Here is an 18482-nt window from a genome sequence, read left to right as displayed (position 1 = left end):
TAGCATAGGCCAGTTAGCAGATGTAAAATATAAAGCATTTCCTATAAAGATGTAGTGTTCCTAGATTGCAGGTGGTAGAACTTCATTCATTTTATGTCTTACATTCACCAATCAATGAGCGAATGAGTTCAATCGGATGCACTTGTGGGGACACAAAATCTTATTGAATGTGATGTTGTAAGGCCTGGTCAGTATCAATATTTCCCAGACACCAGTCCCCCAATTTATCGCCGCAGTCTTCACCTATAGCAGCCCCCGCTCATCCTCGGGAGACTGGTTGCATCTCCCAGCACCCGGTTACCCCCAGGAGTTGGCGCACAAGGCATGGTGTCTGGAGATAGGCCAGCAGCTGACCAGAAGCCCACAAATACAGAGTACAGAAATATCAGGAAATCCAGAAACAAGCCGAAGTCAAAACACAGGAAATCAGTCCACCAAGCGAGGTACAATGGGAAGGGCACAAACAGAGTTGGGGTCACAAGCAAAGGTCAGTCCAGGCATCAGATAGTCAGGAACAGGTACAGATCAGTAACAGAGAAATACTCAAAATCACTCTAGCACAGGTAAGCCCAGTAGACACTATAACAGGTACTGGTGACTGGGAACAGAGAAGCTTTAAAGTCCCAGCAGCCAATAGCAGCACAGGACCGAGTCAGGAGCTGATTGGCCTCGTGAATCCCCTTCAGCTGTGTGCAGCCTAACAATGGATGCTGGGGATGCCAAAAATACATCAGGTTGCACAACTAAAGGGAAGCAGAGGTTGCTGCTATCTTAGTTTTCCTGGCTGCTGCAAATTACATTGCTGGACAGAACAAACAGTGCTTATTACTGTGATGGTTCACAGCACAGAGTTTTCCTGGATAGATGAGTATTTCTTAAGAGATGTACCCAAAACGGAAGTAGTTAGTTAACGAGATTATATAATATGAACATGCTGGATACTTCAGAAAGACTTTATTGAGTCAGGAAATAATATTAATAAGAAAAAAAATTCATATACCTTTCATTTATAGCAGTAAAATGCTTAAAAGTCCAAGAGAAGCCAGAACCGGCTATTGTTTTGTTGTCAGTTTTACATGCTTTTTTCGTGTGGCTTTTTTTCCTTCATATTACCTTTTCTTCAACCCCTTCTACTCTTGAGGACACAACAATTCCATCAATCACTTCTTCAACAATGGTCTTTACAGTTATAATTTTGGTTGGATCTAAAATAAAGATCAGTTAATTAAATCAAAAAAGACTCTAGGACCTGTGTTTTGTTTTACAATGAAATCAGATAAAGGGGCACATTTATAAAGCAGTGAATGTGACCTTCACCAAGCATGTAGATGTAGGTGACTTTTCCAGTTTAATGTGTTTCAGCAATACATGCTATAGATGCTGAACTACCATCAGTCATGCTTGATAAGTTCTATGATTCGTTAAAGGTTAATTGGGTGATACATTTTAAACATTGCATATAATGTATATCTTTGTCACTGCCAACATGTTTAAAGGGCCTTTTGGTTGACAACACTGCATTTGGCGGTTCTAACCGATGTTAAAACATGTTTACTGAGAGGCACTTTTAGCAGTTTGAGGAGACCTAGCCTAAAACCAAAAATGTGTTCTGCCAGACTAGCTACCATTGAAGTTATGCATCTCATGATCAAAGTCAAATGGTTGACCCAGCCATTAGATTATCCATTGTACTGCTGATATATGGAGAACCAGGTTTTCATATATACAGAGTATAATAGACTTTCAGTCTCATGGAATTGAGTCTCGGCCATAAGCCACATGTGGGATATGTGTTATGCTAACCACAGCATCCTCTAGTCCTTCAGTAGGGCTATATCAAACCAAGACTACGAAAGGTATTCCTGTACTAATACATTTCTTAAAAAAAAGCAATTTGTTACCTTGAAGGGGCTCTTTAGAAGATGTCAGGGACACAGTTGTATATGACGGGGCAACTTGAGAGGTTGATACTGTTGAAGAGGAGGATATTGTCACTGTAGATTCAGTCGCTATAGATGAGCTGTGAGAATCTAATTGACTATGGGAAAAAGGATTCGTGATCAATGCACCATAATGCAACAGTTAAAAGTTAAAAAAAAACTATTCGTTTTTTTAGACAGGACACATATTGTATGTAACTAGTTTTTTTCTATTAGAAGTGTACTATATACATTTTGGGTAGCAACACTTAATCATATTATGATGTTGTATTATGTCTCAAATGCAAAATGGCTTACCAAGAGATTAGTTTTTGCAATTCAAGCCATATCAGTAGGTCTACAGTGTGGACTCTACACTGTTTCCAAATACCATGTAAAAAAATACGACTACTACAGAAACATTTAACTACTAGTGACATCTCAAGCCTGACCAGCAGTATTTTACGCTTTGGCTTTCCTAATGTCCTATTGAAATGGTAGACCGGTTTATCTTAGGTGACTATTACTTTCCATTACTGACCCTAATTAATGACAATATTCTAATAATTGCCCACCTTTCCAAAATTACCATATTTTGTTGTAATAGATTTAAATAGTGTTCTGTTGTAAGCTATTACCTGTCACACTTACCTTTTCCTCACTAGAGCGCAGGTGGCTCTTTCCTGCACATGTGAGCAGTTCTGACCCTGGGTGTGCCTGCGCTCGCAAGTTTTATCAGTTTCACCCATGCCGCCGGCCAATCAGGAAATAGCCTCTTAATAATCCTTGGCTATTTATTTAGCACAGACACAGCACTCAGCATTCGTGCAACGTGTCTCCACTAGTGCTGAGCCCCTAGCTCTGCTGAGCAGTTTCGGTTCACCAGTTGGTTAATTCAGTGTCAATCCTTTGTGCTGTTCCGGTGTTACTCTCTGTCTGTGGTTATTCCTGTGTCACCTGTGCCTCCTGTTGCTTCCAGTGTCTCCTGTGTTCCCTGTGTCTGCGGTGGCCCCTCTATCACTCGTGTTTATTTTCTGGAACCCTGGTATTTGACGCCTGGTGTGTGACCTGACCTCTCTTGCTTGCTGCCTGGTTTGGCCCCGGCCTTCCTTGACAATTTGTCTGCTTTGGTACCGTGTATTTTCCTGCCCACCCTGGAGTGCCCAAGGCCTGCAACCTGGCTTTAACCAGCAGCACAATATCCTGACCACTAGAGGCTCTGGAGAAAACCTGGTTACTGCTTGGACTCTGCGCCTTGATCCTTCTCAGGGCTCACACTATTTCTGTGCAAGCCGTAGTGCCCCCTAGTGGCCCTGTCTCCTCAAGCGGGACACTACCTATAAAATGATTTTGCAGTTGGTCATCTGCAACTGATGATGTCAAATAACAATAATATCTAGTGAAGTCAGCATAATTATTGTAAGTAATATACATTTCATGAGTTTTATGACATTTTAATGTCCCTTTGTTAACTGTTAACTTGCATTGGAAAAAAAATGCTTGCACTCACCCTAATTCACCCTCCAGCAAATAGTGATAAGTTTCAATCTCCTTCTCTAGCCTGGTTTTGATATCAAAAAGTTCACTGTACTCCAGGCTCTGGCTTTCCATGCTTGATCTTATCTGCGTTAGCTGCTCCTCTGTTTCACTGATGACAAGTTGAAGCTGCTGGAGCCGAGCACCATAGCGGCCATCTGTATCAGCCAGTGTGTCTCCAAGGGATTTTTCCTGAAATTTGTTTGCAGAATTATTTTATTGAAAATTTTTTCTTCCTTGTTAAAAGTATTAAAGCCAATTTAGAGTTTGTCTGTGTCCCACCAATCAGCAAAATAAATCAAGCTGATAGACTGCTTGGCGATATGTTGTTCATAAGTTAAACATGTCTATAAAGTAGGTAATGGTCTTACCATTGCTAGCTGAGACTGGAGCTCGATCTCTAAGCCTTCAAGTCTACGTCTGAGGTCAGAGATTTCAGACTTGCTTGTTTGCACCTGTTCCACACTGGCTGATATTTCCTTCTTCAGGTCTTTACTCTAAAATGAATAATATATGGTTTCTTGGTTTCCTCTGATATTCTGCTTTATTGGAATACATTTTAATGAGTGGTACAATTGTTCCAGCAGAAAAAGTCATATTGGATTTATTCCACTTATCATCCAAACTACATTTACAATATAATAAAAAGTTCTAATATTATTAGGTCATGATATAGGATGAGGGAAGAGTGAAGTGAAAAGTTGCTGTTTCAGGCAATATTTGTATAAAATTAATTGAAATCTTTTATTTGTATTCCATAAAATAAAAGTCTTAACATACACACATATATAGTTTAGTACTCTGACATTATGAATCTAAATACATTACATCGGGTTGGTTATACTGTATACCAAACCCTCGTGGGCTTCCTCAGGGGAGTTGAGACCTTGGTATATTGACCAGGTAACATTGTAAATTATTAGAAGATAGATTAGATAGAAGACTAGTAATTGAACTTGTACCCAAATGCCAGAGTAATACAAAAGGCGGATATTGGTCTGAATGCACTTTGGACTATACCTTAATTGGGTATTGTGGATTGTTAGAATCATTGTTGTTGTTGATAATTACAACAGTCATTGTCCATGGGTGTGGTTTGAAAAGGTTGGATTGGTAGGAAGCTTCCAAACTGGAGGGAGAGTTGGCCGCTCCTAAGAGGAATATGTAGAGCGTCCCCTGGGGTAGGGTATACCTTAGGCTGAGCCAGAGCAAGAAGACGGGTAGCCACAAAGGAGCTCCGCAAGTCCAGGAAGTGTGGCGTGGAAAAATGTTTATGTTCTGCAACAATACTTAAGTAGTCACAATTTCTATCCCTTGGAAACTGATTACATACTAAACTTCTAGGTCATGATATAGACTATTATGGATCAGGTATGGATAGGTATGTTGACTTCACCAAACGATGTGGTCTGACCTTGCGTTAAGGGTTTCTATTGCCACCTAAATATTCAGTTATTTTGGCTTGGGAATCCTATCCCAAGGTTTTGCAGATCTGATCATGTAGATCAAGTAAATGTAGTGAAAAAAGTTTACCCAAATGTGGATTGGTACCTTTTGTTCATACCAAGTCTCTGCATCTCTGCGGTTCTTCGCAGCCAGAGCTTCATAGTCAGCCCTCATGTCATTCAGAATCTTGGTGAGGTCCTCGCCAGGAGCGGCATCCATCTCCACATTGACCTGGCCGACAGCACTGCTTCTAGCAATTTGTACTTCCTAGGCATTAGTAGAAAGGACATTTTTTACAAAAAACATCAAAAATGATGTGCTTAGGTAAAAGGAGAGCCTGAAAAAGAATGTCCAATATGACACTTGCTAAGAAACACTAAAACAAATAAATGTGAAGGTTTTGCTTATGACCTTAATTAATATTATATAATTAATTCTACCTTTGTTTTTATTTAGGACATAAAACATAATAAAAGTACATTTGTTATGCGTTACATAGTTTGTTATTTTAAGAACATATCAGGGCAAATAAAAAAGTACACAGAATTTTATAAAAAAAAAAGCATTGCCTGTTGTTCATTAGACTGTTTGAAAGAAGGAACATGGTAAGATGTGGGTTGGTCTAGCCAAACAACAAATTTATTAGTAATCATGTGATATGAAGGCCATCCCACTTAAAATGATTGCATTTTATACTTATGATATTTCAATCTTCATAAAGTATATACAGTACACATTATAAATTGTACATAGTATATATAACCTTTGTCAAGGTTTCTTGGTGTTTCTATTAGCTGTAAGACAATATGATCACAACGCGTTCCTCACCTCCTTGTGGTTCTCCTTCAGGTAGGCCAACTCTTTAGTCAATCTACCAATCTGAACTTCAAAGTCTCCTTTAGACAGTAAATGCTCATCGAGGTCTTTGTTAAGGCCTTGGATGTCAGAATCCACACTTAGGCGGAAAGCCAGCTCATTCTCATACCTTTGGAAAAATTCAAATACAATATAATAAGAAATAGAATAGAATATAAACATTTCTAAATATTACTAAAAGTGGCCATACAACTTTTTTGCTTTCTGTTTAGAACTGTTAATAATTACCTCCATGTCCCATCATGACTTTGAAGGGAAAATCTTGCTGATTTTTGGCCCACCACCCGCCAAAAAAAGTTATATAGCTCAGCTTACCAGTCTTAAGATATGATGGCTAAATTAGTTTTCCTTCTTCAAAACATTTTCAGCAAGAATGGAAAATACCTATTGATTGGTTCTTCATGATTTTTTTATGTAAACTAATCTACCTACCCCCATGTAATTAAGGTGAAGAGAAGACATGTAAGTAGTCCTGTCTGGATGACAGTCAAGGCTAGGCAAGCACAGGAAAAGTACTTACGACCTACAATAAAATATAATAAGACATTTTTGTTGGGTATGTGTGTGGGGGGTTCTTTAACTGTTTATTCTACAGTGAGTTGCTGGTTTCAAAATGATCAAATAGTGCTAGATTCCTTTTTAAATATTTTTTGTCATAAATTTGTAATAATTGGTGTCTAACTACAAAGCATGTGGTTAAAGCAGACACATGTCCTTGAGTACCGGGGCTGTGGTTGCTATTCTAGGAGATAATTTGAATTAGTCCCTTTTACTTCTCCTATTTTATTGAGTTATACAGTGTATTAAAGGTTTTTCTCGGCCTGTTTGGCATTTTTGTCTGTTTATTTTTATTATTACTATTACTACATAACATTACGATTTTTCCATTTTGTCATTATAATAAACAAGTGACTTACTTTAGTTTGAAGTCATCAGCTGCCAGTCTGGCATTGTCAGTTTCCAGAGCAATTTGAGAGTTCTCAACCCTGGCAGCCAGGATCTAGTGAACATAAAGCTTAAATATTTTATATCAATAGAGGATGACAATTTTTTTGTATTTTACAAATCTTGGCAAAGCCCAATACACAAGAATACACAAGAATGTTTTTTTTTGTTGTAATAGATACATATATCAAGAATTATGTTGCAATATAGTAACACTGGTCAACTGTACATCCCCCAGGAGTGATATAGACAACAAACCCATTAAAAATAAATAAATTGTAATATTTTTTGTCACATAGGCTGGTAAAATCTATCTTTCTCCAATTCCTCTATCATATTGTGCATGTTTTATTGAATATACCAGATGTTTCCTAAATCTAAATTACTGCTGTTTAAAGGTTTTGCTAGTCAGTTATTAATAAAGCTTTTTAGCTATTTATATTTTAGCAGTAATTATGAGATTATAAAAATACATTTAGAAGTAAAGCTATAAACTACCTTGCGTTTTAAGCCTTTGATGACCTTATAGTATTTGCTGTAATCTTTGGCCTCAGCTCCAGTGTCAATTTGCTTGTCATACCACTCACAGATCATAATCTCCAGCTCAATGTTGGTTGCTTCCAGGTCCCTGACTTTTTCTAGGTAGACAGCCAGGCGATCATTGAGGTTTTGCATAGTCTGCTTCTCACTTCCAACCAAGCCACCAAAGCTGCTAGATTCTGCCCCTCCAAATCCAAAAGAAGAGCTGAAGGAAAAGCCACTGCTGGATCCACTACCAAAGCCTTCTTTAAAATTTCCACCAAAGCTAGGTCCATAGCCATTACCACCAGCAATGCCACCTGTAACACTGGTTCCTGAATTTGAAGCCTGGGAAACATCAAAGTTATAGCTATAGAGGCTCATGGTAAATGTGTAAATGGGCTTGTTCTTTCACATGGACTTTATAGGAAGCAAAGAGGTCTCCGGAGTCTTTATATATAAATGTACACACATATTTACATATCTATATCGGCTTCAGTGGGTGTTTCATTTCAATTTGTACTTTCTCCTAGAGTTTTGTTCTCAGCCTAGTCAACACCTGTTTGTCACTTAGTCTGATAGAGTCTGATAAAACTTACATAAATGATGCATTCCTTGGGCTGTTTTTTTGTATATAAACTAGGATAGGCAAATTCCTCTTTTCCTCAGAAGCTTGTTCTACAATCTTTTTATCTCATTTGCTATCGGCATAATTGTATGAAGCAGTGGATCCCATTGAGGCCTCATAAGACCTGATGGCCACTGAGATTCATTAAATGTATGGTAATAGTGCAAATAATTTAGAAATATATTTTAATTCATTTTAAGCACATGCACATCTTTTCTCTAATAATGTATTTTTAGCAAGTTTGTCTGTTCTGCATCTTACTGTATATTGAAGTTGCATACTAGTTTAATACTTCCAAGCAGCTTATTTCCCCACTTTTGCAGCCTATTGTAAATAGATCATGTTCCCTCTATCTACATAACCTTCTGCCTGTTTGATGCACCTTCTGCTCATATTGTCTTATATCTAGGGATGAGCGAGAATGCCTCTGGCATTCTCACAAAAATTTCCTCGAAGTTCCGATAGGTTCGCCAATTTGGGTGCATCAAATCCAGAAACTTTTAATCTCAATAAATCCTAACTAGGCCCCATTAGACCCTTCAGGTGGTCCTTTAGGCCATGTAGCCCGATAGGATTACACACCACCACATGGGTCTACCCTGCTACAAGGCAAGCTCTCCTCTACATGGTTGTCACCAGGAATTTATGCACACCCCTCAACCCACCTCACTGAGCAATCTCCTCAATGGCTGTTTAAAGTCAGTAAATACCGCTCTTTTTAACATTGGCTTTTTGTTTCCCAGGAACTAAACTAGGAGGCCCAATCTAAGGAATCATAAAAGTAATCCCAGCTTTCTACAGAATTGGTCCATACATACATACATACTGTTATTTCTTTAGTGTGTCACTGATTCACTTGTTATTTATTATTAGTTATTAAATTGTTCAGGTATTTTTTTCCAAAATGTTTGTATTATAATTTATTATAAACTAGGAACTTAGGAATATCAGATGTTAGGTTCAAAATGAATATTACATTGTAAGAGAATATAGTAAGTGCTCAACAAATCACAAAGATTAGGATATTTTAGGAATCAAAAAGAGTTCTAAGATTAATGAGCTTTGCAGACTTTACACACATGTTATCCTGCTACACCTCCAGACCCTAAAATTAACAGAAGTTTGTTATTACAGCCCATTTGGTAGAACTTTTGTATCAGTTAATGGAAACTAGACTTTCTATTCCTGCACACAAAGAATCCTACCAGGTGTTAGCCTCACTCAATGAAGTCAGACTTGTGTGATATTTCTCACTAAACATTTGGTCACAAAATGCAGTGTACAGACTAGATGGAGCTGAAACAAAATCATTTTCTTTCTCATTACCCCATTTAGGTTATTTTACTGACCACACAAACACCCACTTTAGGTATGGTGCCTGTACACCATGCCCAAGGCAGGCCCGTTCAGTATTTTCAGCTCAGAGAATTTGGAGGATATTGCTTTCCTTTGTACATAATTTGGGCCGTTTTTGTAAAGCAATAAAATTGGTAAGGATTGGATTTGGCCACAATGTGTCTTCAGGAGTTACCAAAAAGTTTGATTTAACCTAACCAGTTAACAAGTAAGCCAATCATATGAACAAAATAGCCTAGTCCCACACTACCAGTGTATATCTATTAGTAATGCAGTACCTACTTTTAAGGGCTCCACAATAACTTTTTTATTTTTTTTTTTTACTGTATTTCTACCTATTGGATTTCCTCTTCCATTCCAGTTACCTCTGTGAAAAAAAATTTTCATGCGGGGCCTCCCTGGCCTATTAAGTCCCTAATGGAGCCTGTTTTTCCATCCATATCATAAACTTAAGACTATATGTTCCATCATTTCTTACATCTCTTACCTGTCACATTATACGTGCTTATATTTGTTCCCAAATTAACACCTCCATTCCACACTGTTTGCCCTCCACAAGGTATAGCATTTTGTTCCCCAAAATGGTGGTCTTCCCATGACATTTTGGGGCATATGGCTGCAGTAGTAATGCTTCATGGATCAGAACAAACTACTGTTTTTTTTTACCAGTGACTTCAATTATGTTCAAATTTTGGACATTCAAAATGCAAAATCTTTGAAAAAGTTCAGCCGAGTGGCTGTAGGAGCCAAACCAAGGACATTGACTCCTGTACAAATATATTTATAGATCTTGGTTTAAGTCTCTTGTCTTAACTTTTTATTCAGAATATATTTTTCTTTATACATAGTGCCTCTCAATTTTCAAATGAACGGGATGCTATCGCACCAACAGTTGGATATGTACTTTTTTTTTGGCTTTAATGTGATTTGTGGCATTGGAGGTGGATTGGGGTAAAGCATTAGGGTGCCATTGACAATTACCAGGCTGAAAGAATAGTAATGCATGTAGTTGTTTTTTTTAATTTTTTTTTTCTGTACTATGGTCATTCAACTGGGGTCAAATGCTCTGTGTGGAGATATGCACCACTACTTAACATAGAACACATGTTTATGGCCACTATTGATTAAAGCATTTTTCTGGGGGTCCAGTGTTCCACCAACAGTGAGTATTTTAAGATGCACATTAGTATTTTGTAAAACTTTACAAAGAAGAAAAAGATACATATGTTATATATCACATAGGCCACATCCCCCCACATTATTGAACCCAGAAAAAAAGAGCATACGGTGAAGAACACCAATTTTTGTAGCAGGATTTTTTAGGCCAACAACATATATTATAAAAATAACAACATTTTATTAATATTTACAATAAAAGGCTAATTTCCAATACATAAAACCCCACCAGTGGTTCTAACATTGTTGCTAAAAACACAAGCATCAGATTCTCTCTCCTCTCTTCTGAGGAAGCGGATATTTCCGCGAAACGCGTAGAGAATTAACCTAGAATGTATCCCTCACAGGGACACTCTGAAAGGAGAGATTATTGTGGGTAATAACAAAAATGGTTTTTATGTGGTTTTATGTATTGGAAATGAGCCTTTTAAAGTAAATATTAAAAAAAAATTGTACTTTTATAATATATGTGTTAAAAAAATATGTTGATATTGGCCTAAAAAATCCTGCTACAAAAATTGTTGTTCTTCACCATATGCTCTTTTTTATTTTGTAAAATTAATGAGTCCTCTATTTAAAAAAATACAGAAATCACTCTAGTGTTGTTTTCTACCACCTCTCCCTCTTTTGTCTTAAAGTTTTTTATCTTATAAGTAGTGTTGTGCGAACCCGATCTGTAAAATTCGGGTCCATACAGAACTTTACAATTTTGGGTACCCGAACTTTGAACCGAAGTTCGGCCAAACCCGACGAACCCGAACTTCCGTGTGTTCTCTAATCCCTACTTATCAGCAAAATATAGTAAAAGATTCCAGTTGGTGGATCCAGTAGATTAAATCACGGGATGGCTTTCTAAATCATTCAGGGGTTTCAGTGATAAAATCGTTACACTCAATTTACTGGATCTGGATGCTAACTATATTTTTAATTACAGTTCCTACTATCTCTAAAAGGTTTTTAAATTTTAAAGCCTGGTACACAAGACCAGATGCCACGGACTTTGCCAGGTCTTTATGTAAGTGTAATCCTAAACAACACCTTTAAATATCAAAGTTTTGTTTAGCTTACTATTATCTCTTACAAATACCTAATACATCTTTTACTATAAAGATATCTGCACGTTCAAGTCCATTGTGCTGTTTTCTGAACCACTTATAAACAACCCAAGCTGGTCCCTATTACTGTCCTGTCATTTCAATGCAAAAATGTTCTGTACCACCACTATTGTGCATTCCACTGAGTACCAAAGTAATAGGATAATATTTCTATACTATACTATAATTGGTATACTACCATTGTAAGAAAGCATTTCTCACTGATCTCTATTCTAAGGGCTCATATATATAAAGAGGGACATTCCTTCAAACATTCCCTTGTGGGAGTCTTATAGGTCCATGTGTTTCAATATCAGTAATTTATTCCTACCATTAAGTGTTTGAGAGAATGTCAAATTACCTGTTTTATAAACAGAACCCAAACAGTGTCCACTTTTTATTGATCCCAGTGTAACCATCATCATGTATAAGGATCTAGATCCAGGGGTGCCCAACAGGTAGATCGCAAAGGCAACACGAGTAGATCGTGGAGCCCTGCCTTTCAAAATAAACTCTACTGCGCACAGGAGTTATTAAGTCCAAGTTTTTATTGTTGGTAGAGCCTTTTGTCCTGGTCATTTTAAAAGTAGCAAAGGTTACTAATCTTCATTTTACTATATTTTATATTATAAAAATGCTAAAGAATGACTGAGACTCCAATGTGAATAAAAACTAAACCAAAATCTATAGTGGGAGATATTACCCATGGTGACCCCCTAAAAATTATCACTTCCCATCAACATGCTAAAAAAATGTTTACATAAAACTTTTTTTGTTTTCAGTGCATGTCTTTAGACCCTGAGACATTATTACGGTTTGCTTTTTATGCACTGTAAATCATGGAAAGTGTGAGGGCCAGTAGGCCACCGTAGATAACTTCCAGAAAAATCACAGAAACCTAAATCAGTATGTATAGACTATTTAGGAGCTCTAAGCATTGAAGCAAATTGTGGGTTTGGTCTTAGTATAAATTAGGAGAAATAATAACTTAATGAGTACATAAATTAATGGGTACATTTCAGTCTAGAGGAGACCACCATAGGTAGCGTCCACAAATGATTCTTAGTCTTCGTGGTTGAAAGAACTGTAAACAAATCAAAAGAGCTTGCCGGGAAGGAAAGAACTAGATGATGCTGGATGTACCCTAGCTGGGAAACACGGCAAATTCTGTCTGAAGTTGCTTTTGCTGCTTATTCTATGCAATGAAACAAGAGTATGCTATTTCAGTACAGCAGAGGAGCCTGTACAGCTGTACATGACTGTTGATAAGGTTGCAGCTTTATTCCAATTTTTTTAGCCAATAAAATATAATATTTTACCTCCAAGTCAACAGACAGCACAAGTTAAGTGAGATGCAGGAAAGAATTTATTGAATTAAAAAGATAAACAACCTAATGTTCCAATCATTTTCAGTAGAAGAATTGGTTAGAAGTGCCCCACACAAACCAGCTCTATTTCTTCGTATCCAAAGTGGTCTCCCTTCAGTGTTGCTTTTCTTTTTAATTCACCTTCTCTTCAACTTCCTCTACCCTTGAGGACACAACTTTTCCATCTACCACTTCTTCAACGATGGTCTTTACCTTTCTGGTTTTGGTTGGGTCTGAAATAAAGATCAGAAAATTGTATTCATAAAGGTAATCTGTCAACATGCTTTGGTTGGATCCACAAAGATATCTAAAAAGAATTGTTTTAAATACAAATGAAATAAATATGTTTAACGAACATGGTATAGTGGTTTGCAGACAGTTGGCCAACGTTCACTTTACCAGGTGCCACCTAACTGGCTTTGCTAAGCAACAACAACCTCATAGGAAAGTGTAAAGATATAATTGGTTGTACTATTTTATTTTTTGGAGTATCATTAGATTGTGAGCCCCTTTGCGGGACAGTTAGTGACATGATTATGGACTTGTGAAGTGCTGTATAAATGTATATTTAAAAATAATCGCTGTGTAAATATGTATATAAATAAGTGAGGCAAATAAATACAAGTTATTAATAATGCTTATATTAATATTAGTAAAAATAGTTATCCAAACAAACAGGCCTTCAGCTACAGGAAAGGGATGCTAAAACATTTGGCAAATTACTGGTTTTGTGTCTTGGCAGCCAATCAAAAACCTGCTGGAGGTTGTATAAGGTTGATAGTTTGTAGCTGTTAACCAGTTCTCTGCTATTCAAACGCTCAGACTAAACTGTCCTTGTCAATAGGTCAATAAGGTTATACTGGAAAAGTTCTAAAAAGTACAGGTAGTACCGCAAATACCCATTGCCTTCCTCAATTTAAAGCCCATGTGATTTAAACCTTAGGTTAGAAAATCATTTTGCTTTAGTAATCAAATTTTTTTTAATGAAACATTACCTTATCCACCAATGACAGATCTGTTTCTTTACTATTGCCCTGAAACCAAGAGTAAAATTTACCCAACTGTCACTTCATCAAATTTAGTCTACAAACAGTGTCTGATAGTTTGTGGTAGTCAATAGACATCCAAATTGTCAACCAGTCCAACTATCATTAACATGTTAGCTCACCTTTCTTGGAATCTACAGACGATGCCTGTGATTTTGCTGTGGATGATGAGGAAATCTGTGTGGTTGATAATGAAGAGGATGAGGATGAAGATTTGGTTACTGAGGATGAGCTCTTGGAGAACTGACTGTGGAAAAAAATGTTCATGATTAATATTTTGGGGCAACAGGTAAACTTAAAAAAAAAAACACAATATAGTCAAGCCTTGATGTATTGTCTACATATTTACCTCTTTCTATATATGTAATTCCATGGTGACCCCCACCCCCTTACTTAATGATGCCCCATAATCAAAAGTTGTCTTTGGTCTTCCAAGAAGACCAAAGACATCTAATGGAAGGAATTATTGCTGGGAACAGTTATAGGCTGGAGGATAAAAGCTTGAAATTATGTTTCTGTGCTTATAAATCCTATAGTGCAACAATAGGAACTTTTTGTTTTTTTCCACTCACCCAAGCTCTCCTTCCAACAGGCGGCGGTATGTTTCAATTTCCATTTCCAGTCTGGTCTTGATATCAAGCAGCTCTCTGTACTCTTGGCTCTGTCTTTCCATGTCTGATCTGACCTGGAAGAGCTGCTCCTCGATTCCACTGATAACAAACTGTAGCTGCTGAAGCTGAGCACCATAGCGGCCATCTGTCTGAGCCAAGGTGTCTTCAAGGGATTTTTTCTAAAAAGAAAAGGAGCAATTAGTAAAAAAGCTATTTTGTACCAGTAAATCAACTATCTACCCAACTGTTTTTTTTTTATTTAATCATTTTTGATTAAAAAAAAAAAGTGTCTTACCATTGCTAGCTGAGACTGGAGTTCAATCTCTAAACCTTGGAGGGTACGTCTGAGGTCGGAGATTTCGGTCTTGCTTGACTGCACCTGTTCCACACCAGCTGAAATTTCCTTCTTAAGTTCATTGCTCTACAATTATTATAGAAAAATATATTGTTTTAATTACTTCTGATCACCATTTTTTTCTCAATATATAGGTGGACCACAGAAAGTCCTACCTTAGAGAAATTGGATTGGTATTTCAGACCTAACACATATATAATCATAATACAACATGAGCAGGTTAATATTTGACAAGCCTCCTCCTTACCTTGGAAGCAAACCAAGCCTCAGCATCTCTGCGGTTCTTCTCAGCAATAGTTTCATAGTCAGCCCTCATGTCGTTCAGAATCTTGGTAAGGTCCACACCTGGGGCAGCATCCATCTCTACATTGACCTGGCCGGCAGCACTGCCTCTTGCAACTTGCAATTCCTAAGCATCAGTAGAAAATACATTTTGTAAGAAAAGCTTATATCAAAGACAATCCTATAATTCATCAAACAGGATAAATGCCTAAAGAAAAAACTGTTGCGCTTGTTTCTAGGGATTCAGATTCTATTTTTCGGGGCAGGGGATAATGATGTATGGTGTTTGCGGGCAACGATCCCAGTGCTCATTTTTTCGAATTGTTATTTGATCATGGATTTTTATGTTCTTAGAAGACATCACCCATAATCTTTAAGGAAGTTTAAGTGTTACATTTTATTGCAGATAATTGTTATTTCTCCTGTGATTCGTAGGACTATGCTTTGTACATGACAGCCAAGCAACTGTTGCCATATAAATCCATATGAAGCATAAGTGATCACTATGCAAGAAGGACCAGCGCATGAGCGTAAAACAGTTTACTACTAACACAATTTAAGAAAAGTATTCTATTTAGCGTTTAGCACTTTCATTGTGGTCTACATGGTTATAACCTGCCCCTAAAATAGACTTTTTAGTATTTTTATTGCCCCCCCCCCCCAATACTCATCATTACTACTTGTGTGTTGCTTACCTCCTCATGGTTCTTCTTGAGGTAGGCCAGCTCTTCAGAAAGGCTTTCAATCTGGAGTTCAAGGTCTCCTCTGGACAGAGTCAGCTCATCCAGGACTTTACGGAGACCATGGATGTCAGCTTCCACGCTCTGGCGGAGAGCCAATTCATTCTCATACCTTAGGAAAAGAAGTATTGATTTAAAAAGAGTAAAACTCAAGATTTTGGTTAGATTTGCTTGTGTAATATATGAGAAGGAAATGCAAAGGTGCAAATTGTCACACATTTACAATACTATTTATTGCTCCTGGATCTTCAGTGGCAACCCCACCCCTACCTCCAAATGCCCCCCAGGATTTTATTTTTTATATTTTGGTTTATTTAGACAAGTCAACACCTATAATGCTATAGATTTTGAGTAGTGATACAACCTAAGAGTGGGCCCATTGTGCCCTTCACACAATTTTCTCAGTCACCCAGGTTAAATAACACTGGGCATCACTCAGTCATTGAGAACGTCTTGTACTGGTAGCATTAATTTAGTTTAAATTGGGATGCATGGAGCTTAAAAATGAATGTCACTGTTAACACTGGCCTAAAGATACAAAGGCTCAGTTAGAAGTCATCGTTTGTGGGGACAACTAATAACCTTTTAAAAAGGTATATAATAGTAAGAGTATTCACAAAGTCACTGAATTGTGTTTTAGATAAAAGTGGAAAAGACATGGACACAAATGGACAATGGTTTTAGTTACAGGGAGTAGGGAGTTACTGATTTCTATAGGATCAAAGAAGATTGTAATTTGAATGCTTGTGTATGTGCTATGTGTATTTACCTCCCTTGGGCCAATGAGATTTTGAAGACAAAATGAAAACCTTAACATAGTTCAATATAGCAAATATAAATACAGTATTTCTGTAATTCATTGCAATTGTTTTACAAATGTGGCTTACTTAAGTCTGAAGTCATCAGCAGCCAGTCTGGCGTTGTCAATTTGAAGGACAATGCGAGAGTTGTCAATGGTGGCAGCCAGGATCTGGTAAAAAAAAAGAAAAACAGTTTGTTTTGTCTTGTTTGTATACTGTGATAGTTGATTTAATGTGATTAAGGGTACATTGTATGTCACACAAATAACAATATCATGAACCTGAAAATGAATCTTTATGTTTGTATAAACAAAATGTTCAAGAAAAGATTGAGAGACACAATTGTTAGCTCATAGTACACACATTTTAGATGGATAGATGGATAGATAGATAGATAGATAGATAGATAGATAGATAGATAGAAGGTTTATTTAGATGGATAGATGGATAGATAGATAGATAGATAGATAGTATGCTAATATAAACTTTTAATGGTGAGTATACATTTCTTAAGTGTAAAGTATACTTGGCATACACTTCCACTGTGTCAAATTACACTTTATAGAAGACCCAGCTGTCCAGATTTATCTCCTGCTGTCACCAACACAGCACTGTAACTTCTCTAAACTTTGCAAAGAATCAAGTAAGTTGTATCAATTACAAAGTTTCATTCTAAAATCCTACATTTATAAATTGTTAGAAAATTCAAGTTACTTTGTATTCATATGTATAAGCTTTTTATTTTCTCAAGGATATTATTGTTGTTTTTTTATATTTAAGAAAAAGATATACCTTGCTTCTCAAGTCGTTGATGATATCATAGTATTTGCTGTAGTCTTTGGATGCACCAGCAACACCAGAGCCAACTTGTTTCTCATACCATTCCCGAATCTTCTTCTCCAGCTCAGCATTGGCTGCTTCCAGGGCCCTGACTTTTTCTAGGTAGTTAGCCAGACGGTCATTGAGGTTTTGCATTGTCTGCTTCTCACTTCCAGCCATGGCCAGGCTGCTGGATCCTGCTCCACCAAATGCAGCAGAGGAGCTGAAGGAAAAGCCACTGTTGGATCCACCACCAAAGCCTCCACCAAAGCCTCCACCAAGGCCTCCACCAAGGCCTGCACCAAAGCCACTTCCAGCAGCATAGCTACCTCCAAAGCCGCTGCCACCACCAAAACCACTTCCATATCCACCACCTGAGCTGGAAACCTGATAAGCTGATGATGAGCTAAACCGATGGGAGGCCATGGTTGATATATTGGTGGTTTTGCTCAGAACCAGAGAATATGTATGAAGGAAAAAGTGTGGATGCAGAATGTGAGCTTCAGCCTCTACATATATATAGGCTGCAGTGGGTGTTTCATTTTCAAAGTGAACTTCCTACTGGTTGTTTTTTTTCAGCCCGGTCAACACCTGTTAGTCACCTAGTCTGACAGATTCAGTCCGTCCTAGCAGCAATTATGCAGCCCTTAGGCTGTTTGTTATATGTTGGCAAGAAACTAGGAGAGGCAAATTCCTTTTTCCTCTAGAGGCTTGTTCTACAGCCCCCCTCTCTGTTAACTTGCTTTCAGCATCATGGTATCGGGTTTACAATCTGCTATCAGCTTCAGGCATTTGCAGTCTTGCACAGAAGAAACTTTTGTATAAATGTATTAGCTTAAAAGACAAACATATGACTCATTTTCACATATAATATATATATATATATCTATATATATAATATATAAAATCTATCTGCACATGATAAAATGTTGCATTATCTCAACAATACCTTGTGAGCACTTTTGTG

General features: G+C 37.3%; 2 protein-coding genes across 3 annotated transcripts; both read right to left on the bottom strand.

The window, feature by feature from the left end:
- Positions 1-1104: 1104 nt before the first annotated feature.
- LOC140332417 (keratin, type I cytoskeletal 47 kDa-like) lies at positions 1105-7625 on the bottom strand. Its single transcript, XM_072413686.1, has 8 exons — positions 7221-7625; positions 6695-6777; positions 5730-5886; positions 5007-5168; positions 3827-3952; positions 3430-3647; positions 1902-2038; positions 1105-1205 (listed from the first exon to the last, which is right to left on the bottom strand). The coding sequence occupies exons 1-8, from the start codon at positions 7623-7625 to the stop codon at positions 1105-1107; spliced, it is 1389 nt and encodes a 462-aa protein (XP_072269787.1).
- A 5218-nt stretch (positions 7626-12843) lies between these two features.
- On the bottom strand, positions 12844-18002 carry LOC140333246 (keratin, type I cytoskeletal 47 kDa-like). Of its 2 annotated transcripts, none has more exons than XM_072414786.1 (8): positions 17489-18002; positions 16784-16866; positions 15852-16008; positions 15122-15283; positions 14815-14940; positions 14481-14698; positions 14031-14155; positions 12844-13095 (listed from the first exon to the last, which is right to left on the bottom strand). In XM_072414786.1, the coding sequence occupies exons 1-8, from the start codon at positions 17939-17941 to the stop codon at positions 12995-12997; spliced, it is 1425 nt and encodes a 474-aa protein (XP_072270887.1). In that variant the 5' UTR covers positions 17942-18002; the 3' UTR covers positions 12844-12994. The 2 variants fall into 2 exon arrangements, with proteins under 2 accessions (XP_072270887.1, XP_072270888.1); XM_072414787.1 differs by lacking the exon at positions 12844-13095 and adding an exon at positions 13768-13896.
- Between the last annotated feature and the right edge of the window lie 480 nt (positions 18003-18482).

This window comes from Pyxicephalus adspersus, chromosome 6 (genome assembly GCF_032062135.1).
Source record: "Pyxicephalus adspersus chromosome 6, UCB_Pads_2.0, whole genome shotgun sequence".
Taxonomy (NCBI): Eukaryota; Metazoa; Chordata; class Amphibia; order Anura; family Pyxicephalidae; genus Pyxicephalus; species Pyxicephalus adspersus.
This window is presented reverse-complemented; position numbering and strand designations above follow the sequence as displayed.